Raw genomic sequence first — 25,743 nt, forward strand, 5'->3', positions numbered from 1 at the left:
CTCTCAGGAGACCCCACCTGCAGTACTGCATTCAGCTCTGGGGCCCCCAAGATAAGAAGGACATGGACTTGTTGGAACAAGTCCAGAGATGATCTTTAAGGTCCCTTCCAACCCAAAGTATTCTGTGATTCTGTCAAATGAGCTCTTTGTCTGCCATTTGGTTGCCATTTTCTTTTAGAAATACCTGCTGTCCTCATGAACAGCATTTTTTTGTCTCTGATCCCTTCAAATGCACAGCTACTCGTATACAGTCTCTCTTGGGAGCTCTCACTCTAATGCTGAGAGGCCGTTTTCACTCCCTGCCCTGTCAGCCTCTTCTCACCCACCATACACACCACATCTGCTTACCTAACAGGTGATAGCTGTGACCACAGCCATGAGGCAAAGCTGAGCTGACCTTTCTCTTTGGTTTAGACACTGTGCTTTAATCATATGTCGGGGAGAACTGAACCTTCAGATCTTTGAGACAGGCTTTGGGAAAACCACTCTTGTTTTGTCCAACTGTATTCTGACTTGCCTGATGATCTTGTCTCTCCATTTCTTGATAGTAGCTCTCATTGCTGTCGTGGTTTAACCCCGGCTGGTAATTAAGTACCACGCAGCTGCTCGCTTATTCCCCCCTCACCCAGAGGGATGCGGAGGACAGTTGGAAAGGAATGTAAAACTCAAGGGTTGAGATAAGAACAATTTAATAATTGAAATAGAGTAAGAGTGAAAGAACAATAATAACAATTATGACAATAACAGTTATGATGAAAGGGAGAAGGAAAAGAGTAAAATCCAGAGGGAAAGGAAGAAAGGAACACGTGGTTCACAGTGCAACTGCTCACCACCTGCTGACCGATGCCCGGCCAGTCCCCGAGCATCGACCCACCTGCCCTGGGCAACCCCCAGGTATATATACCGGGCATGACGCCCCATGGTATGGGATATCTCTTTGGCTGGTTCGGGTCAGCTGCCCTGGCTGTGTCCCCTCCCCCCCCCAATTCCTTGTGCCCCTCCAGCCTTTTTGCTAATAAGGTGTGAGGAACTGAAAAGTCTCACATCAAAGCCAAAACACAGCATTGCACTAGCTCCTAGGAAGATAATTGAGTCCATTCCAGCTGAAACCAGGACAATCACTAAGGCCTTGTCAGTCTGTGATTTCGATTCATGTAATTCCCAGAACTTTTCATTTTTAAAAAGTGAGAACTTACAATTTTTAAATTGAGAAGCATGGTGGAATTAACAGCCAAGGTCATGTATGAACCCATGGCCAGTCTATGAATAAAAGACTTACCTGGATTCGCATTCCCAAAGTATTAAACTGTGCTTTCTTCCCATTCTGGCTTCCATTTAAAGTGCTCAGATCTACATATTTTCACACACCAGTAGGTATTAAAGATATGAACCAGGAGAGTTTATACTCGTCTGCATTGCATAGACACGATTTATGAAAGTAAACATAATTTTGCTATGCAAATGTGGGACTTGTAATATTCCAGGCTTAGTTGTCTTTTTAACAGAAATTTGATAAGAAATATTATCTTTTAGTTCATTTTCTCTTTGAACTCTTCTTTATTGTTGTCCAGTATCTTATTCTGGTAGAATAAGCCTTTTGTTCCACCTGCTAGCATAGTTTCCTTAAACGTTCAGAAGTTTAATTGCTTTTCAGGAAGTATATTCATCCCCACACAGCAAATTAAAAAAATACGTTACACTACAGAGGTATGCAGTCAGACAGCGTGACCATGAAGGCTTCTAAATTGGAGTCACCTCCATGTCCCTCCACTGCAGTAACATCCGCAAGCCTCGGTGGGTAGTCCTGCTCTTGAGGTGATATTCCCATACACTCACATTGTGTTCCACTTTCCTACCTGCTGCTGCCAGTCCAGATATTCCTTTCAACTCAGAAGCCTTTTCTTTAAGATAGGAATCACTAAGTCAGTGCAGGAGACAACAGCAGGTTTTGTGCATGTTGTGTTTCTGTACCAAATCGAAGCAATGACAGCAAATAGCTTTGCTTGTAATTACAATTCACACAATAATTATGAAATTATAGTTTGATCCTAATGTGGTGTAATAAATGTGTCTCAGCTTTTTCTTCTCAATATCAGAGCTATATAAATATATATCAGAGATATACAAATAATTCCAATATCTGAAGTTTTCAAGGGTTATGCCACCATGGAAAATACATTGCAGAGAGCTCAGGATGTTTAATGTCCTGATCTGTCTTCCCAGCAGTAAAGTATAAGCAGGACTTTCTAGCCCTGAATAACGTACTGTTTCCTCTGTGCAGTGCAAGAAAGAGAAGCTTCTCTTGTAAGGAACAGGTTATTTTTCCCTTGGAAGCACACAGCTTAGCAAGACCTTGCTTTGTGGTTCTCTGGGAAAAGTGTTATTTTATAGTGATATATTATTGAATTAATTTCCATTTATGTTCTTCTATATTCAAAATGAGTGTTGTGATCACATAAACCTGAGTACTTAGTGGATATAAATCCAGTGTTGGCCAATGACTCACGTAAGTGTGCAGGACAGTGTAAGCACATGTATTTGTCTACCAGCATGAGTAGACATAGAATAGCCTTGTATTCTACTCATGGGAATGCTGTGAAATTGGCTGGGCTGTGTGCATGCCTGTCTTACCGTAATGTCAAAGGGTCAGTATTTGACCGAGTAGTCAAAAATAGATCTGGAGCAACACAGCTGAGATTTGGGTAGAGATCCCTCACATTTGAACAGAAATGCCCAGAGTCAGCCACCTAATCCCCTGCATAGTCTTCAAGTGGCTTAATTTTTTAGGCCTACTGAGAATAGAGGAGAACAGGTTTAGCTGGGACATGCTCTATTGCTACAGTAGGCTTCAGGAATGGCGACAGCCATCCATCTACCCTTTTGGAGGCAATAACAGCCTTCACTGCTGCAAGTTCTAGCAAAAAAATGTCTGTGCTCCAGTAACAAAGGATCAGATTCAATTCTTCCCAATTGTGCATGAAGGCAGAGGTGCTACAGCCCCATATGACAGTAGATTTTGACTTTAGCAGAGATGAAGAATGCAGAAAAAGTGAGAATCTTAGAGGACTTCATTCAAAGGCAGGGGAAAAGGCCCACAAACTTACAAAAGCTGTTTTACAGTGTGGTATCCCGGAAAATTGGGAAGTGTCAACTAACCAGATGCTTTCAAACATAAGCATTGTCCCTCAGAATAACATCAATCCCCCTGTTCTTTCTGCTGCACAGACTGGATCACAAGGGGTTGAATTAGGTGGAACACCTGTAAATCTGGCATTTTCTAACTTTCTTTCACTTGACTTTGCAACTTAAATAACTTTTGGGGTTTCTTTAGATGCAGGACACATCCACACATACGCACACATATGCTTGTCAAAACTACTTGCTGTGATGCATTATGTATACTTTTGAGAAAAGTTAATATGATCCCAGAGCTTCCATAACAGCTAAATTGGCTTTTATAAGAAATTGTCGCTGCTTGTTGAGGATCTTTAATTTAACTGATCTTTTTTGTGCAACTTGATGCCAAGTGCATTGTGGCAGTTCAGTGATAACAGTAACACTAATATATGGATTCAGTCTGCTGGCTCTATCAGCCAAAGATTTGTGTTATGGCCACGGATGTTTGTATTGAGAAAATTCAGCCCTTAAAGAAAAAACTTATTAATGCTGAGGCAACTCAAGTCTTTAGCCATAAAAAGCAGAGGAAACTAGGTCTCGAGGAAATTACTTTCATTTATTCAGTTCTTTTATAGAGGCGAGCATTTTCGTTGCTTGCTGTAGACATTTCACAATAGCGAAGGCATTGCATCTCGAGGGCTCTGAAGTGTAATTAATGGTTCACTCCACTTTATATCTAAGGAAAAGCTTTTTTAATTACCTATCAAAAGGGATTCTGGAATTGATCAAATAGTGCTATCAAGAGGGAAGACTTTGTAAATAGACCTCTGATTTGTTCATTCAAGGGTTTAATAACAGTAGTTACTATGAGGCCAGTAGCTGGAAAACAGCCTTTCTATAGAGGTTGTCCTCCCGTGGCCGGTGAGCTCAAGCCTTTTGTGAACGCAGAATGCTCACCTTTAATTTTGACCCTTTCTTTTGGAGGTAGAGCTTTGTGAAGTCACTGTGATATCTAAGCTATCAGTCAGCAGCTCTCTCAAGCCAAATCATACATAGTTGCAAGTTCTGTGTCGCAACAGGAGAATTGGTGGTTTGGTACAACGGCCCCTGCCTGAGGCTGCCCAAGCAAGCAGCTCCTCTGCCCGTCTCTGTTGGATGGCCTTGCAGGAGCAGGGCAGGAAGGCAGATGGCTTTCAAAGAGCATCAGCTTTTGGATCAGTGGATTGGAGAGAACTAGACTTGGTATTACTTGATTTTCTCCACCTCTGCAGCTTGCTCTGCCTTGTGACCTGCTTTTCAAATCCTCTGGGGACACGGGGTATTCTTTGCACCACTTAGAAAAATGATACAAGAATCTCCAAATTAAAACAGACCCTTAGGATTCTTCCCAGGTTAACCAGAGTGCAACTTAATGAGGCCCTTTGCAAGGAATATTTGAACTGGAACAGACCCAGAGCTTTTCAAGAATCAGAATTTCTGATGGCCAGAAAATGGCAACTGAAAAAAAAAAACCCCACCTAAAAATATTTTTATCAGACTTAGCATAGTCTGTGAAATGATTATTTATACAAAATGTTTAGAACAATAAAACAGTTAGTTTCCCATTAAAAAGTTAGCTTTAAAATATTGAATTTTCTATCACTAGCTTCTGACAATACTTTCAGCTTAATGCCAGGTCATAGTAAAGTGAAACATTAGTTGAAATTAAGCATTTCCTTTTTCAGCTGACAGTGTCTCACAATCACAGTACAGGCACAGTATTTTGATTTCAATTAGGCTTATTTTTTAATAGGACATTTTTTACACTTTTTTCACCCTCTCTCAATAAATCTAAAATAAAACATGCTAAAATTCTGAAGACCCCATTTCGGCCACTGTAATTGCACAAATGACGTAAGTTGAAGCAGAGAGAAGAAAACAAAGACAGAAAAGGATCAGACAGAATTACCTCAGGGCAACAGATTGGGATTGTTTATTAGAGGGAAATTGAGTAAGAGATGAAACTAACTGAAGTGTTTTAATTAGATCCCAAATCAATGTCCAGATGTGGAGTTTGAACAGTGCAAAGGGGGCATGTGTGTACACGTGCTCTGGAACTTTATATAGATCAGAACAAGCTCTGCCAAGTTACACAGGCTGGACGTTTTCCTCGGGCTGTGAATCCCCTACAAATAGCACAGGCACCTTGGCGCACACATTATCCGTATGCACAATCGGTGGTACAGCTTCATCAAGATGGACTCCAGTTTGAGCTGACTTTTCTTCTTGCCCAAGAGCAGAAAGAGCTGGTGTGGACTGACTAAATCCCTGTGCTGCTTCCTCTGTGGAGAGCTGGGCTCTGACCAGCTACTGCACAATGTTTAGTGTTGTAATTCTGACACAGTTCATTTGGGATATCAGCTGACAACCTAAATTTGCTCATACTGCTGCCTCTGGGCCAGCTGTGCTTATTCGTGTATCCCTGTGTATGCCAAAGGCTTATCACTGCATTTTGGGAAGCATTTCTTATTTGGCTGTAAAGAGCTCAGGCTGGAACTGTGCAAAGGCCTCAAAGGAGGTGAAAAATCACCTGCTCTTTTGGTTGGGAAATGAAACTCCCTGTGAATCATAGGTACTGCCAGCCAGCCCCTGCGCTTTATACCCCAGTGCTCTGTATTTGTCATGAGCTGTCCAATATTGTCATGAATTGACCCTGTTTATGAAGGTACTGTAGGTCTTCTCCCAGCCTCCGCTGGAGCTCTGCTTGCTCTGCATAAATAATGATATATTAGTTGGAATGTGGGCTCAAACCTTTGTTTCCAAAATCCCAGGTCACTGTTGGGTATTTCACTAGTTATACAATGTTAAATTGCTCCAGTGAGAAGACTGACTGTGACTCTCTTTCCCAATACTAATAAAAAATTATTGAGAGACCTTCCAACCACTTTTTGGGGTCAGTATCAGGAAGATTCTCAGACTCATTTTGCTTGATCAACAGCAGTAGGGCCAGACCATGAGACTGCACCGGCTGCACTACACTGATACCTGCGTTCTGCTTTGGGGTCTGTAGGGATTGGTGACCCCACGGGGTTTGGGTAGACAGTACCAGCATTTTTTGCAGGACATGGCTCCTGAGCAGGGACTCCCCATGAACTGGATTCCACGCTAACAGCAGAGTCAGGAACATGGCAATATCCCACTTATTTCTGATATTCAACAGAAGTTTTCTCTGGCTTTTCCCATTGGATATGTTATTGATTCCCTTTTGTTTAGTGCTGGGCTTTCCAATTAAGTAGTGACTTTAATTATACCACAAAGTGCGTAATATAGATCTTGATTATTAACACTGGCCCATGGGATAATGAAAGGCAGACCAGCAAGGCTAAATTAAAAAGAATCATAAAAATGAACAACCTTTTCCAAAAACCCACCTTACATTCAAATGCAGTAATTTTTCTCTTGTTACATTTTTGCAGTGTCTTTGTGTATAGTAATTGTTGAAGACAAGTTCTGCATGAGTGTCAGCACTAATAAATGTAGATTTAGTGAAGGCTGAATTTGATTAACTAGGGAGCATGAAAAATAACTGATTGCAATGTTGTGTTTGAATGCAGTAAGACTGGAAGCCATTCCCTGCAATTTGTCTGCACCAGAATATACTCTTGAATACGTGAATAGTTTACCTAAGGTGGGTCGCATACCATTGACTAAAAATTATATAACTAATTTAAGGTGATCAACTTCACTGCCTTCATAGTCAATGGAGAAGGAGAGGAAAAAGACATGGTAGCACTGCTTACAAGGTGGAATGTCCTCCGGAGGTGTCTCTCTCAGGAACCTAGGGCAGCCAGCTTAAATAGGATTTCAGGTGAATCCAATTCAAAATGTTAAGTGCTCCAAGGCATACAGAAACAAGAGGGAATTTCTCTATTAGCAACACGTGTTAAAGAATGCCCTGCTGGCCCTGCTGACATGGGCAGCCTGGGAAAGGTCCCCACCCAGCAGCTATGGAGGCAAAACTGTGGATGCAGCAGTTTTCAGCTGGGAGAAAAAGAAAAGATTATCAAAGCCTTTGTGCATCCCTCCATTTTTCTTACAAATCGTAAGACTAAATGTGTCTTGTGTGACTTGCACGTTTACAGCTGCCTTAAACAAAAGAGTATGCTTTGGAGACCATAGTAATTTTCTCACTTGAAGACAGAGCGCCACAATATTTTCATTGCAGAAGGAATATTTCCTCATTAAGAAAAGCAATGGTGGGGTGCTGTCTTCAAATTGTGTATGCTGTTCTTTCACTGATGAGTACATATCTGTAATGCAGAAGCACTACTGAGGTCCAGCCATGACTTGCAGCTGTGCGTTGGCATTTTAAAGTTCCTTTCATTTCCCTTCCCTGGGCCCATGGCTGATTGTTGACTGCTATCACTTCCATGGAGAAAAGGGTATTCCTGTAAATTTCTGAACTGTCATGTTATGTTAACACTCCATGATATCACATCACAGGATAAAAAGAAGTAACAGAACAAGTCAGGGAATGAATTCAGCGTGGTATTTCTTTTCCTTTTATATTTCCTTACATGCATCTGTTACAGTACACCTGAGATCCTTCTTTTGGCATTGAAGGATTTCTTCTAATGGTTTGAGATGGTGTTCCCCTTTCCTTTCTTAAAATATGCATACAGATTTAGTTCTGCTGACAATGTGAGATACGTATTGGAGGTATCCAAATGCCTTTCTGATGTAACTTTAAAAATTAGCTAGTTTTCATTCCTGTTTTATTTGGATAGGTTGTATAGTGTAAGAAAGTCAAGGTTTCAGGTCAAATAACATGAAGGGGTTTTAGTAGTTGTTGTTTGTGTCTCTGCGATAAAAACATGAGCAGGCCAAAATGTCAGACAATTTACTCTTCTGTCTGAAATAAAACTGAATTGTGAACTCCAAGTTCATGCACTGTTTCATTTTAATAGTGTCAGTTCTTGCTTGTTTTGCCCATGTCTCCCATTTTGAGTGAATTTAGTGCTAATAAAAGTGAGAGACTCTTAAAACTAGTCAGAGCCAGAAGCACCTGACAGTTACAGGGTAGCTAAGCTCCCTGTCTTGTTTAGCTTGATCTAGACACTTGCCAAGGTTTAGTTCCTCTGAAACAGCACCTGCCAGTTAAGTTGTTTGATAGTTCTATGATGTTGAAGTATGTGTCCTCTATTTTCTGTTCCTCCAGCTTTCTGAAAAATTCTTGGCTTCTGTTGTATTGCTTCTAAGCCTTCTGCTGTGGTCTCAAACACAAGCCATAGTCAAACAAGGTCACCTTGCTGATGTAACTCCAGAGGAGGTCCAGGGATAGTTGCCTCCCAGGCAGCCTGTACACTCTTTTCCCTAGATTTCTAGCAAACCAACTGGCTGTCTTAATAAGAAATCACTGTGCAATTTTGGCCTGCATCCTTTTGGCCACAAGAAATCCTGCAGCAGCTGAATGTTCCCACCCGGAGACTTCTCTTGAAATATGGCAAAGCCCTGAGGAGCAGGAGCTCCAGCCTTGAGCCTTGTTGACTCCTTTGTAAAGCCAGCACTGGGGTGATGCCTGTTGTCTATTTCCTGGCTGTCCAGGCATGCTTAAATAACCCTTGAGGAGCGGGTGTCATGCAGCACATGTTACTAAGCTTCAGAAGTCCAAGGTGGTGAAAACCCCATTCTCTGCATACAGCACATCAGGGTGTAAAATGTGGTATTAAGTCAGATTCCTGATCTCTGTGGTTCTTCATGATTCTGTGCATTGAGAGGAATAGTCTTGTGAGCACTGGGGAAACTGAACTGGAAAATTTCATTTTTTTACACAAAACTTGTGGTGGAGATTTTAACAAGCCAAAGTATTGTAAAGGCAGGGTCACTGGGGAAACGCACAGTATGCTCTGTGTTTCTAGTATTTTTATTTTCATTCAGTGTGCAAGTTAATGCTCTGCCTTAGAAAGATGACTAGCTTAAATCTATAATTAATTAATATTTGAGGAAAAGTTAGTCTTTGCAAAGAAACTTGGTTATGAGGTGCGATTTCTTAAGTTAAGAGTCCTCTGTGTATTATTGTGACCACCTCTGGTATATAGATTAGCATATATATGAAAATAACGCTTGGAAAATGAATCAGTGTTTCTTATCTCCCCTCCCCAGAAAGAAAGCTGGAAGACCCTTGCTCAGCAGAAGGTTAACAGTAGTGACAGAAGAGAAGGCAAAATCATTCTCCATTTTCTGTAGAGAATTATGATATAGCTGATATGTTGGGTAGGGATCGCTTAAGCAATGACAAGAAGCCATTCAGTGGAGAAGAGCAGCAGAGCTGGCTACCCAGCACAAATACACATCTCTCCTTATATGTCTGAATTAAACAGAGAAAATGAGGACAATTGTCATGCAGACATCAGGCAAAATCCAAATCCCCTTGGTCTAAGATGTGCACCTACAATTTTTAGTGGTGATGGTGTGGCAGGATTTATCGGTGAGGCATTAAGCAGCTTTAAATTACAGGAGATTTCATATCTCTGTATTGCTTACAAACAAGATTCCCTGTTTCTCAGCTTCTAGAAATGAAGCCCTCTGGAGTTGCATTTTACCTGTGTGAGATGCCTTCAGGTTGTCAGATAGTTCCTTAATTAGTTTATTTTCTTCTTTGCTCCAAGGAATGAGTATATTACTTATTCTATGTTCCCAGACTTCTGTTAGTCTGCGTTTATGTATTTTGTCTTCAGAATGACCTAGCACTGGGCTAGCCTCTAGGGTAGTGTGAAACACACCTCTCTGGCAGAGACAGTAGCTCAGACTTGACTAATGGTAGAATATTAATAGCAGCAATAATAATTAAAACAGTGCACTAAAATACCCTTGGGTGCTGTTGCTAAGTTAGACTGTACCCCTAAAATTCCAGAGGAAAGGCATAAATTTTAGTAATTTCCATCCACAAAGTGAACAGTTGTCTCATTCAGCAACTGGAGTAAGCTTTCATCCCCGCTGCGGATGTTTCGTTAGGACACAGTTCTCCCAGAGGGTCGTGGTGCAGTTTACATTAAACTCAAGGTAAAAATGACATTGAAGCTTTGCTCCTGTATTTTCCACACTGCCTGAAAACAAATGCATGACCTACAGCTAGTTCATTGGCTTATTGCCTCGGTGTTATTAACCCACGTGTACCCACGAGACAGGGAATTTGTGTTCTGTTTGCTCATAGAGGAGCACTCAACTCCTTTGCCTGACAGCTCTGGGAATCTCTGGAAGCAGTGGGGGAAAAGTTTCTCTGAGTACAGGTTCGAGCAAATAGTGTCTGTAGATGAGGAATGAAGGGCAGGGCTGTGAGCACAGCCTCAGTCAGCTGGGCAGACTGGTAATGGCAATAATCTGTTCCCACAGTGTGGAGCACTCACTTCTGCATTGCTTTCTGATGGCAAATTAATTTCAATCTGCAAACCCTGAGAATGTGACTTCGAAAGTCTGTGCTCTGTAGGCAAGTAGGAAAAAACACCAGGTAATGTGGAGGGAAAAAGCAAATAGGCTCTCAGCAGACAGATCTTGACAGGAGCAGTGCAGGAGTGTTGAAGCGCTATGATGGCCATAGCTCCTCTGAGTCAGGGAGAGACTAGCGTGTGTCCTTGGCCCACTCAAATTCACAATCATACTTAGGTATGTTGCCTGGTCTAGGATGTGTGTCTAATTTCTGTCAGCCTCAGTAAAGAGTAAACATACGCTGACCTCCTTTTCTGAATCAAGATAAGAGCTCATAAATATAAAAAAATCCCCATACATTGAAGTGTTTTGCTGCTATGAAGTGTGCACCCTAGATCTTAGCTTTGCATTAGACAGTAAATGTGGCTGGATTTTTTTTTAAAAAAATTATTTCTAAATGTAACCAAAATTTAATTAAAATGCAAGGTTTTTTTTCTGAAGTGCCCAAAATAATTAGAAGGTAAGAAACTGTTGTTAACATTTAACTTCTAAATGCATGAAATTGTTGAATGCTATGCTACTCACCTCTAGCTAGCCTTTAATTTAAACAAAAGCTATAAAAGTGCAATTTGGCTTCAGTCCAATGAAGCACTTAAATATGTTCCTGGTTTTAAGTGTATGAGTAACCCCAGTGAAGTTAAGACATGCTTAACTGCTTTACTTGAATAGGACATTTCGTAAAGTAGTTATAATACACAAAGAACAGTCCTGTAAATATCACTGGGAAAGATACAAAGAGGAGTAAAGTTCAATCTGACTGCTCTTAGGTTTTCAGCAAGCTGGTTTTGCCCAGTGATTTATCCTGCAGGGTCCTGATCCAAAGTTTATTCAGGTATTTTGATGTGCTTCATCATTTGTTGTTACAGAGGCTTAGTTTGGCAGGCAGTTCCCTAGCCCTGCCTACTGAGGGAAATACATACAGCACATGCACCTTCATTTGTCCTCTCTGCTTGACTCAGAGGCATGCCTTTTTATAAACATGCTGCTACTCCATCAGGCGCTCTGCTCAATCCCATATAAAGCATCTAAACATCATGGATTTAATACTTCCATTTTCAAGTGCTAAATCAATGTTCTTTATGCATTTGTTCTTGGAACACTGCTCTATTTGAACCATAATTCTTCCCACATGCCGTAAACTTGGTCTGTTTTCACTCTGATAGAAACTGATCATTTAAAGCAAGAGGGAAAACCCTGTGACTACTGTTTGAACACTTCAAGGCCATTGGTGGTTAGTCAGATCAGCTCCTGCGTCACCTCACCACGCCGAGTGCTGTGATTACCAGGGAAACACTATCTTTCAGGGCTACAACCAGCCCTGCAACTGCTAGGACAAGGCAAAATTAAGAGCTTCTTACTACAGCTTTGGCAGGCAGTTGAGGGGATGGGTTTACTCAGTTTATGAGTGACCTCCCATTTGGTTGTTTATTCCTCTAACTGTCCTGTATTTGCACATAGATAGAAAGAAACATTCTGCTGCATAACTGTATTTGACCAGAGATTAAAGCTGATCTTCTGTGAAATACACTGGAGCCCATTAAAGAAAGGATTGCTTGCCAAACATTGTTGTATGTCCTCCCAAGACCATAAAAAACATTGTTAGCTGAAGTAATAGTGGAAAATGATTGCATTCCGCTATCCTACTCCTTACCACCACACTGCAACGTGACAGCAAACCTGTAATGAAATCCAGAAAGAGCTCTGCAGCAGTTACCTTGAAAACTTTTTCATTGCCCTACATTTCTTGATAACACTGTGACACTCAGCCTCTGCCCAGCACCAACAGCACCGGCTGAGGGAGTGAGATAGCCAAAATTAAACAAAAGGACCTTGAATTTTTAATATTAAATACTTGCAGTAAATTTTTTAATAGTCAAGGATAACTTTCTCTATTTACATATTACTGTCTGAATAACAGATAGCTTCAAGGGCACAGCAAAGTGTTCTGTGTAAATGGAAGATGGTGAGTCTACTCTTATACATTATTTATTGAAAATTATTCCTTTGATTTCATCCACTCCACTATTTTTCCCTTACGCCTGTCATGGACTTGAAGTACAATGGGAGAGACATTTCAGAGAAGGTGGTATCTTAAGATATGCAGTCCACTTTTGGTTATTTGGGCAGTTACCTTCTCACTTCTTGCAGACATGCTGGGATTAATTCTTCCTTTGCCATAAAGATCCTTTTTTGGGATCTTGATGCATCAGCTTGAGTGGAAGAGTACCTCTTAATGGGAAATGTGCTAGAATTCACCGTTGGAAATGCAGCTAAATAGCTGGCTTCACATTGCTACTGGAGAGTAATGACCCTTGGTGGCAGGAACAAGAAGTGGTGCCACAGGGTAGCAGCCAGTTTTGCGAATGCACCCTAGAGAACGTTTTCTGGCTTCTTGAATGGCTCTCTGTGAACCTTCCTTATGTGAAATAGGAGGTCTTAGTTTTGGCAAAGCACTGAGATAAGAGTGCGTTCTCTCTCCTCCATAGACAGCATAGTTCCCAGAATGAAGTTTCAAAAATTTGCACAAGAGGTAGTGTTTTCTGACTATGTTTTGCTGGTAAGAACTTTGGATCAAAGCAGTGCTATTGCGAATTGGCAAAATGCCTGTAGTTTTGCCTTTATTTAGTATCACTTCATTGGTTTCACTGATGTTTATATTTCAATTCAAGTTCAAAGTGCTGTCCAATCTCAAAGCAGAATTTTGCGAGAAACCCCCCCCCCCTTTTTTTTTTTAAAACAACTCTTGTCTGGTTTTTACTTTTAAAGGATGCAAGCTAAAAATCCAGTTGGAACAGAGACCAGGATCTTTCAGAAATCCTGAGACTCACTTGACAAATCTAAATAAGCCATTAGTGTTTAATCACCTAAAATTAGGCAGAATGCATCTCACTTGGAATTTTGTGGGGCTCTTCCTTAAATTTAAGTGCACCAACATTAAAAATAAAATTGCATGGGGGATACATTTTCCTTGGGGATTTTTGGAAAAGCATTTGAAAGCAGATTTCAGTTTCTCCATTAATTTCCAATCAGCCTAATGCTTTGTGATGCAGCATGCATACAGCCACTGGCAGATCTGAATGGGCACACTAGGGGATAGAGTGGAAATGTCTTAACAGATGGTATTTCAAAACATATTACTGACTCAAGATAAGTTACCAAAAAAAGGCAAATATTGTTTGCTACATAAGGATCTGAGCATGAGCTTTTAGTCATTTTTCATGTTAATAAAGAGGCTCATTTTAAAAGTGATTTGAACTAGTTTTAGCATTTTTGTATGTATAAATCAATATGAGTATTAGACATGATGGCATGTTTCTGGTATTGTTTGCCTGAGGAAAGCCGTAAATAGCTCAGTGAAATAGAAGGCCTCCTATATTATGTGTGTGGCAGCTACTTTCAAAGAGTCTAATAATCCTAAATGTAAGGGTTAATATTCTTTACAAGTGGGGCTGTCTTCATGCTGTGTATGTTAACTATGCATATATATTGTCCTATCAGTCACTGATTGACAATTCTCAGGGCTTCCTACCATGCACATAAAATAATTTGTCATAGGGAAGGAAAGAATAAAGCCAAATAGAGCAGCATGTTAAAAACCAAAAGGTACAGACATGTTGTGCTTTTTGTGTGGTGAGAAATCAGTCCCAGTTGCACTGGCCTGGAGTTTAAAAGGAAAGGAAAAAGGACAAAAATGAATGTCTGATTCTTAGGAAACACTTGTCCCATGTGTGTTATTGCGACTTCATGGGGATCTTTAACCTATCTGTGGAACTGCCTGTGTCCCGGCTTCAGAGGGTTCTCTCCTTCATGGAAGTATCACAGGATTGAAATCCTGTAAATTTGGCCTTTTCTGTAGGAAATAGGACAGAGAGGAGACAGTTCTAAGGTATGAAAGACATTCATTTTAAAAAGGCTGCCCCTGTTCTTCATTCTGCAAATCCTATAGGCATGAAGTCCAATTGTTCAGCCTGGGAATGTGGGAAATTCCTGGGACCAGATATGTGTGCTGGTAAACGCATGGAGTATTGCAATCTTTTGTTTCTGGTTGATATTAAAGGACACTTTTCATTGGTACAGGAAGTGTTTGAGATTAGCACGGAACTGAGGATTTGGCCTGATTTCTTTCTGGTGAACGTGAGTGATTTTTGCCTTGGACTTTTAGATGCCAAATAAGGAAGAATGTGTCCAGGCAGCATGGAGGAAAAGCTGCTTGGAATTCCTGCAGTATGGAGTAGATTTAAGTACTGTCTTTATTGTAATCCTGGAAATGACCATCAGTATCACTGTACCAGGAAAGCTGGAGGACAGATTATTTTAGTTGATTTCCCCTGACTCCCCTTTAATGTGAAGCACTGAGACACTGTGGGAGAAGGAACAGACACACTCGGGAACAGTTGTGTAGGCATCTTTTTTTTAATTAATTTCTTCTTCAGAGATAACTGCTGAGGACGTGCTGCATGGAGTGTGGCCAAGGGAGCAGCTGTAGTCAGGTAGAAGTTGTTCAGGGAAGCTCACCGTTTACAGACTGTAAAGTCTGGAGAGAGGAGCGTTTTAAGTAACGCAGACTATGAAGATGATCCCTCAAGCAATAGAAAGGCTAGTCATTTCTTCAGCATTACATTTAGTTCTTGCAAAACTGTCATTCAGTTTGTTCTTTCAAGAATCAGGCAGTAAAGCTCAAAAATGGCTTTCATTGCTTTGGCAAATGCTTTCTTTGTTGAGGACACAAAAACCAGATGGATGGGAAGTCAGCATTAATGCTAAATGTCCAAATACTGACAGGAGTGTTATAGCACTTGCAGAGGTGAAGTGAAAATTATCCCATTTCTTTAGCTGTTACTCAGGGGAGGAAATTCACCCACCAAATCCTTTGTTCATCAGTGTTGATGACTTTTTTGAGCTGCCTAGACTATCAAGCTTACAGCAGCCACAAGAATTGCACCATAACTTGTATCTGCACCTTCCCAAATAAATTCAGAAAAAAGGAGGTGTTGATTTTTTTTAGGTACGATAAATAAAAGTGAAGGCTGTTCTATAAAGCAACACAGACTTCAAAGAAACAGCCATGGTAAAAAGGTATCTTCTGGTATCACCATACTTTCTGGGCTTTTTCTGAAGACAACAGTTGCTTCTCTTTTTTAGTGTAGTTGTAAATACAATGGGCTGCTTCTCTCAAGATATGTAGAGCATCAGTGTTCTGTACTGCTGCTCCCTTGTTCACAGCTGTGAGCATTTATATTATGTGATTCTTAGTGAATGCTGTCTTTGAGCTGTAAAACAGGAGGAAGAAGTAAGAGCAAGTCTTCAGCACAAAAATTTATTGTTTGGTTGGGTTTGGTTATTCTTCCTTTTGGATAGGGCAGAAAAATCCATCCTTACTAGGAAGAGAATGTTATGGTGTAATACAGTTAATACCTTCTATTGAGAAGGAGAATTAATTAGGAAGAAGTTGGAGGCCTCTGCCTGACAGATTCATGATCCATGAAGCTAATCAGTTTTGTAGCCTGTCATTGCTTTTGCAGTGGATGGGCCAGCAGTTGAATCCCATGCTGGGGAAGGAGATGTTTGCAGCTTGTCACATCTTCACTATTATGCCAATGTGGAACAAGAATGTAATGTTAGTTTATTGCTGCATCTGAAAATTTACTATTACATCTAGCACTAGCTGCAAAGCCTCAGTGGTTTTCTGTAGAAAGAAATCAGGCATTGAACTAGCTACTAAATTTAGTGATTTAGCTGTTGTAAGTTGCCTGTGCCTACAGAAGTCAGAGCAGCATTTAGGTACTAGAAGGTAACCATCTATGTAAGCCCGAGCCCCTGAGCCTTTGGTTTAACTGCGTTCAAAATACATATTGACCTGGTGATTAAAAGTGGTATTTGTTAGCATTAACAAGCAAGGTTTCAATAATCTTCTGAATATTTATCTTTGTCCTTTTATTGATCGTGTACCCAATGAAGTGGTGTTCCGCCTCTTTCCCCTGTTGTGGCTATAAACCATGAACACAGACCATTCTGCAGCTTTCAAGGTATGGAGCATGTTGGGCTTCTTGATGTGCCAGAACTGCAGAGGAGGTTTCTTCATGCCCAGCGATTTCATCAAGTATGTAAAGGAGAGAAAACGACAGTCATCTCCATCTCAGTGGTTCATTGGAAGAACATATTTTGTATTAAATACTTTTAAAGATTCATGAAGTAGCTTTAATTTTGTTTGCATTTCTTCCTGAAGGGTAAAGCTGTCAGAAATCTCTAAATGCATTGCCTAATCCATTTCCAAACTCAGTATATTAAGGTCTGCAAGCAAAACTAATTTTTGGAGTTTAGCAAGTATACAGACAGGAGAAAGACAGCAGGAAAGATTTTTCTTTCCTTGGTAATGCACTGAAGTATCCGCATGGCTATAGCGTCAGTCCTTCACAAAAAATAGTGCAACTCAAATGGAATGTAAGACCAGCCCTGATAAATAGAGGGCTTCACGTTTCTGTTGGATCAGATACCAATAGAGTGAATACATCTGTCAAGGAATGAAGGTTCAGACAAAAGAAAATTTCCTTCCATTTATTGCCTACATGCTCCCAGGACTGCCACAACAGGCTTATGTGCAACTGAGAAGCTTTTGTTTTCTCGTTGTCCCTGTTTCTAATCTGTGACTTTTTTTGTGTTACTACATGAATTTTTTCCCAAGGTTCTGGTCTGCCAGCTGAAGAGGCTTTCCTGTTTTCTTTTGCCTGCATAGACAGTGCTCACAGCTGGGCTCAGGGGGCTGGCTGGGAGACATTCATTTAAGGAACCGGTTCAGTGCAAGGGAAGAATGAGTGAAAATCATCTCCAGAATAGAGAAAAATGATCTGACATCAAGCTGTCTGTCACGTACAAAGGAAATACCTCTGGGTTGCCAGCCGAGCTCTGCAGTAACGTATATAGAGCAAAAACATTCAAAGACTCTTTGCAGGGTAACAGCAGGATGCCTCAGGTTTGATGCTTGGCATGTTGTATGAAAGGTGCCTCAAGGGCGGTTTCATGTATCAGGTCTAATCCATCCTCAGCTAGTCCATGGAAATGATTAGCCATGGCATTGTCAGCCTTTGCTTGGAATTGCTCATCCTAGATGCACCCAGCTGTGTGTGTCTGCAGCATACCTGTCTGCCCCGGAGAGAGGCACTGCTTCTCAGGCAGACCTGAACTCCTTTGCTGGTGGTACACTGTAAGACCAGATGACAGTTCACAACACTAATTTAGAATCACAGTAATATTAGATGTGAGCTGTGCCTGCCCAGCTTAGACCATCGTTAGCTACCACAGAGGTCAAATGAATGCTCTAAATTCTTCCCGAACTCAGTATTGTTAGACAGATGTTAATGAGGCCAAGTTTCAGCTATCAATTACTGTAATTGTCCTCCCTCACCCAGTTGCCACAGTCCGTAATGTGATCAGACCTAGTGCAGAGAAGTGGAAAGTGGGGTGGTACCCAGCTCCCTTCCCTGGCATGTGCTGGGTGTAGTGCCGGTGTGGTGGGCTCCCCAAGCAGGGTGGCCAAGCACAAGCAGTGCTGCCTTAAGCACCCAGGCACTTTACTGCACAGTATCAGGGCTACCAGAAATGGATATTTTCTTAATTTCTTACCAAAGTCCTTTTGGTGGTAAGATTGAAGGATATAAGAGTGTGCCTTGCTAGGACACCTTCCTACAGTTTGATGTCTTCACCTTCTGGTTACTGTTTTTGTCAAAAGAAATAATTAAAATGACTAATCTTTTTTGAAACTCGTCTGTAGTTAGCTCATAGCTTTCTTACCTCATGCTTTCATTCTGTCTCCAAGACTGCTGCTCCAGTCATTTTCTGTGAGGATGCCCTATGCCTTATTGAAAGTCAGTAGGCTTGCTATAGCCTTACTTTTTTCCTAGGTCTTCTCTGGAATTAAGTCTGTCCTGCTGCCATGCTCCAGGACCAACATCAAGGGCTGCACCAAGGAGGACTTCGTGTGTCCTCCTGACACTGACTTTCTCAACCTTGCATGCAGGCACAGGTGACGGGGTGTTCTGTTGCAGTGCACTTGGTCTGTTGTCAGCATCTGGCCAAGCGAAGGTGCTGTAAGGTGGCAGAGGCAGGGTTATGCTTTGGTGGTAGCGCATTGTTGTGCATGACTTGCAAATGTCACTGACTGGCTCACAGTGACAATTGCTGGTTAGGGTTTCTTGGAATAAGGAAGTATTAACTGTAAATTGCTGCGTCTGGTATCTACAAAATACATTGGGAAGCATTTGGGTGACAATCCAGCAAAGCACGTAAGCACCCACTGGTTTTTAAAGGAAAGACCCTTTGACTGGAGTTGCTCATGCTCTCAGACATCATCAGAAGTGTTTGTTAGTGGACCAGTACTTTCTCCTGACTACCTCAGCACATCCATCTCATTTTCTGACGTGACTGAAGGAGCTGGGAGTTCAAGGTTGACTGGAAGTCTGCAGGAAATAAACTCCTAAATCACTGCTGTGCTTTGAAAAGTCAACTAGGCTGGACAGCTTCTTTTGCTGTTCTTAATCCTTGCTGTAATAAATGAAATTATGACAGCTTTTAAATCACTGCTAAATTCTGAGGTTTGCCTTTTCCCATCTAGATGTTCCTGTTGCAGCGGGGTTACCCAAGATATTCTGGTAAGTAATGGTTGGAGTGCTCTTTCTAAATGCAGACAGACATAATGCAGTTTTTCAACTATGTCCTGCTAACAAAGGAAGGGGAGAACTAACAGAAGGAAGGTTGCAGTGAGAAGTGATAGGAATGACTTAACCCAGGTGGGATAACAAATTCAAAACAGCCTTTTATCTAAAGCAGTCCATGATGCCTTACAACATAAGTAATCATTGATAGCCAAGGCATGAAGAGTCTTGTGAACCAGTGAGACCATGGAGTCACACTTAGGATAATAATGCATTGATTTAATATGACAAAGAACAAATAAATCCGAAGTGGAGGTTATGGTTTAGGTGTGCTGGTTTTAAAGATTGAATTAGAAATAACGATTTTCTCAGAATTATGTGGGAGGATGGAGGAAAAGCACTGAGGATTAGTCCTGCTCAACCTTTCAGTCTCGACAGGACTATGTGGCTAGCTGCCTAGGTGTTCCAGTTCACTTGCCATTAGAACAAGTACTTTTTACTCCAGAAAAGTTCATCAAAATTTCTTGATCAGAAGCTAAAGGAAGCCCAGCCTAATATGCTGATGTCTTGTACTATTTCAATGGTTCCCTGTCTTTTCATAGGCAAAATACTTTGGTCCTTCCACACATCCCTCTCTGCTTCTGACATTTGTGTTCATCCTACTTGTCCTTTGATTGCTTGTCTCTCTACATTGCAAGTGCTGCTTTGCCTGCCCTATATTCACTGCTGTACTTCCTCCTCCTTGGCCACAGTCTCCTTGCCGTCTCCAGACTTCAGCTACATGGTTTCTTTGCTTCCCTTCTTTTCTGCTATCTCTGAGTGCTGATGCGTGACCCCACCAGGATGCATGGCCTGAGTTGGGCTCCCTCCTCCGCCTCACTTCCACCAGTAATGCACCCACTCCCTGGGTACCAGTCTGATTTACTGAGATGCAATTTGCTATGCCCTGCTGATACAAGTGAGGCTCTGATGCAAGATCAGATCTTTCTGTCAGATCAAAGATGTCCCTCATCAAGGGGAATCATGCAAGGTCCATGTTTTTAGCTGATGGCTCTTTGCTGTTAGTGAAGTATTCCTGATGGACTTCTTTGATATGTTGGTGTGGTCAAGAAGAAAATCACGTTAAAAAAGAAGTTCAAAAAGGAGGCTGTGTCAGAGCATTCACACCTCCTGTAAATCTTTGTCCTTGTTCTGGGTTTATTTTTAGACTGTGTAGGATTTGTGCTTAGCCAGAAGTTTTACACAGTGGTCTTCTGTGTGGCACAGGCCTCCAGCAAGCAGCCGGTAAATAGCTGTGGCAACACTAATCAATGGCAAGTACTCGGGTCTCCAAGCGAATAGTGCTGGGATGAGTAGGAATTACGAATAATTGCACTATACTAGGTTTCATAACTAATTTCCAGAGGTTACCCAACAGTCAAGTATTTGTCACCCTCCCCATCCCCATGACTGCTGGTAGTGGGGAAAAAAAAGTGGTTGTTATGCCAAAGTAATGAGCAAAGAGGTCAGAAAGTTTGATAAGAGCAGGAAAAGTCATTTCCTGTGATATCATTAGCAGTATTTTGGAGAGTAGGTTCACTAATTGCTATGGTAATTCTGAATGGCTTTTGACTGTGAGAACAAGTAGGTAATTTTTTAAAGTTAGCATCTTGCTAGTGGGAGAGAATTCCACTAAAATAAGGCAGTAGGGTGTTACAGAGGGGCACAGGCTGGGGGCTTGGGAAGCAGAGGTTCTGCTCTATGCTGTGTGGCTTCTCCAGACCTCGGGTTTTCTTCTCAAAATGGTCTATATGTACATATATGCTTCAGTGCATTTGAGCAAGCACAAAAACAAACTGTGAATCTCAGGATGTAGCTGTCCACCAAGGTGACATCTCAGATGGAGCAGATCTGTTTTGCAAATATTTCAGCAAGTATGTCTGTACAGCAAACATCATGTATTTGTTATCGCTGCACAAACTGCAGAATCAGAAAGGGCTGCAAGTCCTCTTTGTACAGGCAAATGCAAAATTTGCTTGAGCAGGTCTTGCTTTTAAAAGTATGAGATCTAATTATGAGTTAACAGCAGACCTTGTGATGGTTCCCCTGGGAGCACAGACAGGCTACAGTTTTGTGGGCCGCCTTCAGGTTGTTTTTGAGCAAAGTCATTGATAATTCTTTTGGTTTTCAATAGATGCTTTTAAACCTTCCAGAGAATGAAAGCCGCTACAAGTCTGTGTGCATCCAGATGTACTTTTGTTTTAACTGGCTTGACAGAAAGGTTGCTGCTCCTAGCTGTTTTGCTTCTTTTGAGATTAACACATCTTTCTTTGGTGTTGGAAAGAACAAATCCTGCAAGTTCCTATACACTGGAGAGCAATGAGGAGAGGACACTCTTCAGTGTATTTTACTTCCTAGTGGCTGCTTGGGTTTTAATTCTTTCTTTCTTCTCTCCAGGTGCAAACAGATGACCTACCCAGATGACCTGCCCCAGATCTCTGTGGTCTTCATATTTGTAAACGAGGCACTCTCTGTTATCCTGCGCTCTGTGCACAGTGTTGTGAATCACACCCCGTCGCACTTGCTCAAGGAGATCATCCTGGTTGATGACAACAGCGACAATGGTGAACACACATATCTTTTCCTCTAAGTCCTGTATCCTGTCTGGTTAATGTACATGAAATGTAAATCAAAGGAAGTTTGATTGCTACTAACTGAAATGGTTTGGGGGGGGGGTGTTCTTGTTTGTTTGTTTTTTTCTTAATGTTGGGATGAAACAGCATTGAGTCGTTCTGCATGTAAACAGCCAAGGGAGGAAGGTCATACACGCAACCACTGATTTATGGCTAATAAGCTAGATCCTAAGTTGGTGTAAATTAACATTACCTTTGTTGAAGTCAGTAGAATTTATGGTAGTTTGTTTGCTGATGAGAGTGTTGATTGAGCCACTTGCACAAAGCTGTGAGTAAATATTAACTGTTTATATAAAAAAAAACATTATGTGGATAAACCCTGCTGATTTCAATCCTCACAGGTTGAATGACATTTGTATAGGCAATCTTAATATAAAAATGGCACTTTCTCCAAATTTTCAAATCCAGAGGAATATCATCATTAATAGACTAAAAGTCTAAATTCTGCTTCCAAGGAAAAGTGGTGGTACAGATTCTCCTTAAGGATGGTTTCCATTTTTTTACATGGCAGCACACTCTGCTTTTTTCATTATTTTAAATAGGTGTTGATAATATCAGATTTTGAGTCTGGGTGTTTGGGGGTGAGGGTGGGGTGGTTAGAGGTAGGAGTACATTAGACTATGAGAATGAACCAGAATGGGCACAAAGCACATGAAACTTTCAGGTCATCTGGTTCATTAATATAAAAATAACACTTCTGTTATCAGCAATCAAAACTCAAAATATTGGTGAGCATATGGGGTGCTTTTGATCAGCATGTTTCCCAGGTTGGTTGGGTATGAAGAACTTTTAGGATACTGGTGACAAGTAGTGTTGTTGTGGTTTAAGTTGTTAACTGTTGCATCTTCTTAAATCATATTTGTTAAAATAAGGCTCGAGTTTAGCATTTCCTCCACAGATCAACAGCTCTAAACCTTTCAGTCTTAAGTTGCCATTCCTCTTCAAGATCCCTGAAGAGAAATGAGGGTTGAGAAAACAAATCCCTAACACAAAAATAAGTTTCAAAACCTATAGGTTTAGGAAACCTTTAGTCCAATTCTGCTTTCAGTTATGGCAGTGTAATCTATGGAGTAATTATGTGAGATTGCAAGGTGTTTGAGTCAATGTAATACAGAGGAGAATTGGACTTAGTGTTTCTCAGTGAACTCTTATATGGCTTTTCTCTGTCATTCTTTAGATAGCTGGAGATTTATCCGGTCTTTGATTCCAATGATAATGATTCTACTGTGTAATATAGATCAGAAGAACGAGGCTTCTAATGTCCTGGAAGCTTCTACTAGTTCTCCTAATAAATATATTTGAGCAAAAGCCTCATTATGAATAAGTTGCAGTGTAAATGAATTGCCAAACTAGATTGATTTAAAAAAATAGAGAGACCATTTTAGTAATTTGCCTATTTATAAGCCTATTGAAATGAAGCTGAAAAAAAGGAGTAAATGAGTTCTGCTCCATCTGTGGTTGAATGCCTGAAAATGAACGAAAGATAAGTCTATTTGAAATCTTCAATATCCATTTAGTTCAATGGGAGTATTGAGGAGTCTTAATTATATTTAAGGGAAAACCCTTGAAATTAAGGGAAATTAATTGTGATCTGAATGAGGTCTTGACCCAAAATCCATTGAGGTTATTTTTCAAACTTACTGAATAACGTAAATCAGAAAAAAAGTCACCAGACTCCCATGTTACACTGCTATAAGGTCAGAATTGGTCAGAATTGCTCCTCCGCAGGCTAGTTGTAACCTAATGCAAATCATCAGAGAACTACAATAGTAATTGTTTAAAAATATTTAGACAGACTACCTCTTCAAAACAATACTCAAATCCGTCAGGCCATATTAAACCTGTGCAAGTCTCTAACGCGTAGAGAATTTCTCTGAGGTGGTACCCCTGGAACTGGTGCATGCTACAACTGCGGTATTAGTTTATATCTGTAAAACTGACTAATTGTTTAGTAACATTCAAGGTTTTCTTTCCCTTCCTGCTGCAGAATAAATTGGAGTAAAACATAAAGTTGCAGGGCTTTTTTTCATTCTGAATATTTGTATGGTTTTTTTGTTCTGCAGTTGAACTAAAATTTAACCTGGACCAGTACGTCAATAAAAGATACCCGGGTCTGGTGAAAATAGTGCGCAATAACAAACGAGAAGGACTGATCCGAGCCAGAATCCAAGGCTGGAAAGCAGCAACCTCTCCTGTCGTCGGGTTCTTTGATGCTCATGTTGAGTTCAACATTGGCTGGTAAGTTGTTGGCTGTTCCCACAGGGACAGCAGCACTTTACACTGTGCCCTACGTCTCAAAGGCTGTGAAAGAGATTTACTCAGTGACAGGGAAGCTGAAAAGCTGTAGGGACAAGACAGCTGTAGGCTGGTGTTATCACATTAGCAATTACTTTTGAATAATATTCTTGATTATTGCAACATTGCCAACAATCTTCTGCAATAGCTGCAAGATCCATAAAAAAGCTGTTGTGCCTGCTCTGCTACAGTTCAGTGGAGAGAGAAGTAATTTAAACCACAATGAATATGAAACCTCCAGAGCAGTCAAAAGGGGAAACACCATTAAGGAGGCTCTGGGCTGGAGGCAGATGCATGCTTTCAAGCACTTTTCTTATCTCCTTGTCATTTTCTATCATTTCTCCTTAGAAGCTTGAATACCAATCTGATTTCCTCATCAATTTTCTTGCATTCACATTTGAGGGAAACATTGAATTATTTCCTGCATTTTTTAATGGAGCTTGAAATTAGCACACGTTTCCTCATCCCCTTTGTTTTACAAGAGAGCAGTATTGACTGTGGCAAGCACTGTTTTGGGCTTAATGGGCCAGATCTGCAGTTGGAGTAAATCTCTGTAGTACCACTTAGTGGCATTGCCGGAAGTGAGGCCTGAAGGAACTAACATGTACAGTCAGCTGAAAAGGTGCTGCTGGGCCCTTCAGTATGTGAAATGGGTGTTTTCCAAAGCTAGGCTGGTATTTGATAATGATGATGCAGGGTTATGGTGGAGTTGATTATGTTCTGCAGTTCTGGGAGATATCCCTGGGTTAAAACTAAAAATAGCTGTGCTTACAACCAGTGAGAAATTTTAATTGCAAAGGAGTGTTTATTTTTATATGTTCATGAATATCTTTATAAAATGGAAGATGCAATAAAGTAAGTCTTGTAGTGCAACTGGTTTATGTTCACCCCATTTTTCCCCCAAGACTATAATAGCAGTTGTAGTAATTTTCTAGAAGCTTAAGAGCTGGTTTAATTTATTTATTTACTTTTAAAGCATATAGGTCTTTCAAATCATTACAAATGTTCATCTAGGGTAATATTGGCTACTGGAAAGAGTCAGGGACTGGGGAGAGCATACTCTGGGTGCTTTGCCCAGTGCTTGTCCTGCCCAAGCTGCAGTCTTCTGAGCTTTGCAGAGAATTTTGTTAACTCAAACAAAATAAAGGACGTTGAGATCTTACTGATGTACTCTACCCAGAGAAGTTAGGCAATGGTGTCAGTAAGCAGGAAAGGGGTTTGTGATTGCTTTTGGGTTTGTTTTAGTTTTTTTTAACCTTACTGCTTTGCATTAATGTCAGAAAGGGTTGAAATCGTCATAGCAAGAACCTAGACTACTTAGTAAATGAGAGTGTGTGTATATCCCAGATAAAAAGTGTTTGCATTTACTGCATCCTCCCTGGTGTATCTCCTTTCAACAAGTGTGCTTAAGTCTCAGGAATACTGCTGAGCCAGTCTGTGCAGCTGCTTTGAGACCACTTGGCTTCTGGAGTGGCTGCAGAGGATGAATGAGAATAGCAAACGTGCACCAGGAACATCACATGTCCCTTTGTTTCAGAGCTGCATGT

The 25,743-nt window shown here is 40.9% G+C and overlaps 1 protein-coding gene across 4 annotated transcripts in view; it reads left to right on the forward strand.

Annotated features, from left to right (window-relative positions):
- Nucleotides 1-25,743, forward strand: part of GALNT9 (polypeptide N-acetylgalactosaminyltransferase 9) — a 325,628-nt gene that overhangs the window by 199,581 nt on the left and 100,304 nt on the right. For 3 of the 4 annotated variants that reach the window (XM_037376385.1, XM_037376376.1, XM_037376395.1), the window contains 2 exons: nucleotides 21,666-21,832; nucleotides 23,965-24,139. In XM_037376385.1, coding sequence (XP_037232282.1) covers nucleotides 21,666-21,832; nucleotides 23,965-24,139 — 342 coding nt within the window. Of the gene's footprint in view, nucleotides 1-19,189; nucleotides 19,227-21,665; nucleotides 21,833-23,964; nucleotides 24,140-25,743 lie in introns of all 4 variants that reach the window. The other variant, XM_037376405.1, reaches the window with a different exon arrangement.

Source organism: Falco rusticolus, chromosome 1, assembly GCF_015220075.1.
Source record: "Falco rusticolus isolate bFalRus1 chromosome 1, bFalRus1.pri, whole genome shotgun sequence".
In the NCBI taxonomy this organism is placed as follows: domain Eukaryota; kingdom Metazoa; phylum Chordata; class Aves; order Falconiformes; family Falconidae; genus Falco; species Falco rusticolus.